We start from the raw sequence: 5,154 nt of genomic DNA, 5'->3' as shown, positions 1-5,154 counted from the left end.
CATGAGGGCAGGGAGATCTGCAACCTGAAGGATGCATGCAGCGATGGCAGAACGAGGGGCACCAGGTAAAACTGTGCAGAGGAAGAGGATCTCCACCGCAGGAGTGGGCTAAGGGGACCTGGCTTTCTTCTCACAGGTAATCCAAAAAGGGCCAGACAGCATGCTGCAGCACAGGGAGGGCATCGTGCAGAACCACAGGGGCAACAGGAGGGAGAAGCGGCATGGTCTACCCTTCCCTCTGCTGCCCCCTGAGAGACACACAGTGCTCTGAGTGGGCTGCACTGCTCCTGCTGCCCCTGCTAACGCAGCCCAGGTGACCCCAGAAGAGATCACAGCCACCTAAAATGGGCCCCTGATGAAGAGTGCTGCAGTGCAGGTACTCGATGGGAACCAGAGGAGCCACAGGCTGGGAAGGATTTACCAGAGGTCCCCAAGTGATCACAACTGCCCCAGGGCATCAGTGCCCAGCTGCCTGCTTCCTGCAGCACTGAAATAAAACAGAGGGTGCAATAAACACGCAGCAGGCAGAAAAGCCTCATAAAGTTCAGTGTAGGCCTGAAACACACCCCTCCTTTCCAATTCTGCTCATGTCTGCAGGTCTATGGAGCTGATAGAGACCACCTGTTTGACCACTGAACCATCCTGTCTCACTGGACTGCCTCCAGTATAAAGCAGTCACACAGAAGAGATCCTCTCCACCAAGGCTCACATAGACATCAGCTGAACTGAAGTTTTGGCCCATAAAGGAAGCTCAGCTGATGGACCCAACAGATCCATCCCCAGAGATGTTACCAGGAAACCATTTCTGACTACCCCCAGCTACTTCCGGCCTGGCCAGAAACCTGTGGGGCAAAGTCAACATGAGGACACCAGCTGCAGAACTGCTGCTCAGCCCTCTCCCTGCATGAGTAGAGACAACACCGAGAAGGCCTCAGGAAAGACCCTTTCTTTCCTCACAGGTAGTTCGATCCTCCTGGAGACTCAGCCTGAATGCTAGCCTGAAGAAGGATTCCTGGAGTGAGCAAGCAAGTTGGGAAGTTGCTGTCTCTGGAGGAGACTGCTGAGCAGACTGGCTGCCACATTCATGTTTAAAATGCCCTCAGCAGAGCACCTGACCCACACCTCACATCAGTAAAGACAACATAAAGGGGCCAGGACACAAGATAAAAGACACAGGCAAGAAGGCTCTCTAGCAGAGCCCCAGGACTGCACAGAAAGAGTTCCCTATTTTAAGGGGATAAATATTTGCCTCAGCTGCTTTTTATGTCACATAAAACACATCAGGGAAAAAAAGCAGCAATATTCAAACCCTAGGCTGTGTCTTTAGTTCATTCTGTTACCAACTTAGCTACTTAGGTGTTCCTTCAATGGTGTTACCCAAGAAGCTTTCCTAGCTAAGCCCCGCATATGCAACCAGTCTGCCCGAGCATGTCTGCTTCCCACACCTGACAGAGACCTGTATCAGTCACCTAGGCAGGACAGCACAGCCCTGCCCAGTCTGGCTTTCCACTTGTCCACTTTATACCACCACCAAGAGATGGGAGGAACATGCTTTTAACAAAACCAACATTTTCTGGGAGTTCCTGGGGAGGGGGAAGCGGTATTTACAGAAGCCATTTGTCAGAGGCTAGAGCTTCTTGGTTTCTATCTGATGCCGTCTTTACTTCTCTAGTTTGTGAAATAAGACGCCGGTGTCAGGTCCAAGCTGTCTCCCTTCAAAGGGACATGGCTTCCCACTGTAGCGTGGCAGAAACGTCAAACTTGAGAGACCTCTCTCTTCTGGCTCAACAGCCAGCCTGGAAAGCAACTTGTCTGCAATGTGTGGGATCACGGGCTGCAGGAGAGTCCCATAGACACGCAGGCATTCCAGCGTAACATGGATGATGGTGTCAAGCCAGAGCTGCTCTGCAGGGTCTTTTCGGTCAAGTTTCCAAGGCCTGTGTCTCTGGAAAAAACTGTTGGTCTGCCTTACGCACAGGACAATACATTCTAAAGCCTTGTAGATCTGGAAACCTTCAAAATAACTAGCCACCTGCAGAGGCAGAGAAGCCACTGATGCCACAAACTCATAGTCTTCAGCAGAAGCCCTACCCATGCCTTTTGTCTCCCTGTAATCCAAGACCTTTGGAAAACAAGACTCTGAGAAACAGGGGTAAGTGTTGCTGGGGTTAATGCTGAGGGCTGTTGACCGATTCAGAAGCCCTCCAAGCGCATCTGCCAGTTCTGAATTCACAAGCTTAACAACCTTCTCATCATAATAGTCACAATCCCGCTCAGGTACACCCTGCCTTAGCAGGAAGTACCGAAATCCGTCTACTGTGTACTGTCTGATACAAGCAAAGGGGTCAATCACATTGCCCAGGCTTTTGGACATCTTCTGCCCACGGACAGTCCAGTGGGAGTGCACAAAGATTCGCTCGGGGGGAGGCAGACCTGCTGCCATCAGCAGTGCTGGCCAGTAGACAGCATGAAACTTGAGGATGTCCTTGCCCACAACATGGTGCACGGCAGGCCACCACTCACCATGTGTCTCAGGGTAGCCCACCACGCTCAGATAGTTCACCAGGGCATCTACCCATACATAAATAGTTTGTGTTGAGTCACTGGGGACAGGGATACCCCACTGCAGCCGGCTTCTCTCACGAGAGACGGACAAGTCTGGCAAGTCCTCTTCCAGCCAGTGGAGCACACGCTGGTAGAAAGGGTCAGGGGAAATGGCATGTGGGTTGTCCTGGAGCCACTTCCGCAATGGATCCCGGAATGATGAAAGCCTGAACATATAATTCTCTTCTTTGGTCCAGTGCACCTGAGCAGGCAGAAGAGAAAAGAATTACGGCCCAAATGCTCTGCAAAGAGTTTTATGCTTTGCACACAGCATTCTCAGCATGGAGTTCGCCGCATGCTCCCTCTGCATTTGGGTGTGCTCCCCACCACATGTGAAGCCCCTGGTATCTATGACTAGCGGGAACTCTCTCCTAAGACACTGCCTCCCTGGGTTCCCCAGGGCAACAGTAAGGATTTAGGCACTTGGGATGGTTCAGCACTCCGCTTTTAAAGAAGCTCATGCCCCCAGGGAAGGAATACCTTTCTACCTGCCAGATTTATGTGTCATCAGGCAAGAATTAGGAAGATGAGAACATGCTTTCTTAAAAACATAGTTTTGCAATAACAGTAGAAAATCATGAAAAGACAAAATGACATTGTTAATTACTGCCTTACTAACAACCCTGGTGCATGCCTTTGCTTTTCTCCTAGGTGCTATGTTCCTCTTTTTCCCCAGTTTAAGCATTAGTGCATCTTAGTTGCTAACTTTGTTAGCCTATAATCATGTGAAAGTACTAACAGCACTTCTCCCACACACTTACAATTCATTAAACGACACATTTAGCTAAATCAAGTAAAACTTTGTGGGTTGATATGGTATGACTGAGCTGTGTAAAGGCACTCAAGAGATCTATGGCTAGATCAAGAATTCTTACCTTTTAAAGCTAAGTAAGACTTTAAGATGAGGCAGTATAGACTTTGGCATCACACAAGAGAGTTTCAGTTTCTAGCACCAAATCAAACAACTTCTGACTGAGACAGAAAGTGCCTCACTCTCAACACAAACAGTAAAGAACCTACCACAACTCAAGCTCAGATACCCTAAGGAATAATTTGTCCTAGTGGCACGAAACTGCTTTCAACTGTAGTTGAATTTATCTAATTTCAGTAACAGACAGCAGTAAATACTACCTTTGCTTACTTCATTAGAAGGTCACCCCAAAATTCCCTACACAAATAAGACACCAGAAGTATGGGGTTTATGGCATGTTGTAAACTACCCCTTTTCCTTCACAAAACCCTCAAGCAACAAACTGTCTCTTTCTGGTTGGAGATAAACACCTACCATCTCTTTCTACCCCCTTGCAAGATCTTCTTTGCACCATGCACGCTACCGTTTCTCTTGAACAGTTTGATATGCAGCTAAGGCAACTAGCTGTTCTCACGGTATGTTTGACTTTGAAGCCTACTGACTCTATTTTTGATCTGAAGAATGATTTCTCTGCCTAGAAACATATCTTTTCCCCAACTATGTTAGGTGTTTTATCAAGAGATATTATTTGCCAACATACCCCTTTCTGTGTGAACCAACACTGCTATGCCCCAGCCTCACACAAGTATCACACGAGCATAACATCTGCTTAGCTCTAAACCATGACTACCTGCAACTGCTGGATTAAATAACGTAACTCCTTCTGCCTTACAGAAAACGCAGTGGCAGAGAGACTCTTGGTCAGGTACTACACTCCTGGTTGCACTGCTATTTCGGTCATCAGACCAGGCAGATGATGTTACGGTGTTTTACGTAGGGCCAAAACCTAGGTAACGAGATTAATGAAAAGTGTCCTGAGGCCAAACTGAACTGCCTCACAAAATAGGTCTGAAATGCCAAACACCCAAAGAACACCTCAGTTATAAACACCTTTAGCCTTCTGCACAGCTAACTTTTCATCACTGCTTTAAAACCCTGTTTCCAGGCCAGCAGCCTGTGGAACCCTGCAGCAGCTGAATCCTTCCCCCGGCACATGGCTGAAATTTGCATCTGCCAGTTGGGGTTTTGGCAGCTCTCTCTTGCATAGCCACAGACCATTATAAACACAGAAGATACACTCTATGAAATGCAGGCGACTCTCAGCTGATGTGAATTACAAAAGGCTACAATAAGCATTAAACACCCTCAAATCTGGCCAGACCAGAGCAACAGATGAGTGCGCAGTGCTTCTGCAGGAGTAGCTGCCCTTGACTGAGGCGGTGTAGCCGCCCATTACCTGATGGCCAGTCTCCAAAGACACCTTGCATGGGCGTCCCTGGGCATCCCTGTGCTCAGTGAGCTGGCTCTCTGTCAGGAAGCACTCCTCGGGAGTGCAGTACCAGCCCTCGTAAGACCCTTTGTAGAGTGCTCCGCCGTCCCAGAGTGCGCCCCAAAAACGATGCACGGCTCGCTGGTGGCGGGGCTCACTGGTGCGGGTGAAGTCAGTGAAGGAGACGGCAGCCTGGGTCAAGGCCTGGTGGAAGAGGCCTGAAACCTGCTCGCAGAGCTCCGGGGGCGACGTCCCTGCCGCGGCTGCGGCCTGCTGGATCTTTAGCCCGTGCTCATCGGTCCCTGAAACG

At 49.3% G+C, this 5,154-nt stretch overlaps 1 protein-coding gene across 1 annotated transcript; it reads right to left on the bottom strand.

Annotated features, from left to right (window-relative positions):
* Positions 1 to 1,579: 1,579 nt before the first annotated feature.
* MARS2 (methionyl-tRNA synthetase 2, mitochondrial) lies at positions 1,580 to 5,150 on the bottom strand (the record flags this gene model as incomplete). Its single annotated transcript, XM_010296994.1, has 2 exons — positions 1,580 to 2,806; positions 4,812 to 5,150. Coding segments are annotated over 2 exons (1,485 nt in total), but the record flags the coding sequence as incomplete, so codon positions are not given.
* Positions 5,151 to 5,154: the final 4 nt, after the last annotated feature.

The sequence above is a fragment of the Phaethon lepturus genome, unplaced genomic scaffold (assembly GCF_000687285.1).
Source record: "Phaethon lepturus isolate BGI_N335 unplaced genomic scaffold, ASM68728v1 scaffold45811, whole genome shotgun sequence".
In the NCBI taxonomy this organism is placed as follows: Eukaryota; Metazoa; Chordata; class Aves; order Phaethontiformes; family Phaethontidae; genus Phaethon; species Phaethon lepturus.
Note: the sequence above shows the minus strand (reverse complement) of the source record. Positions and strands in the feature narration are given on the sequence as shown.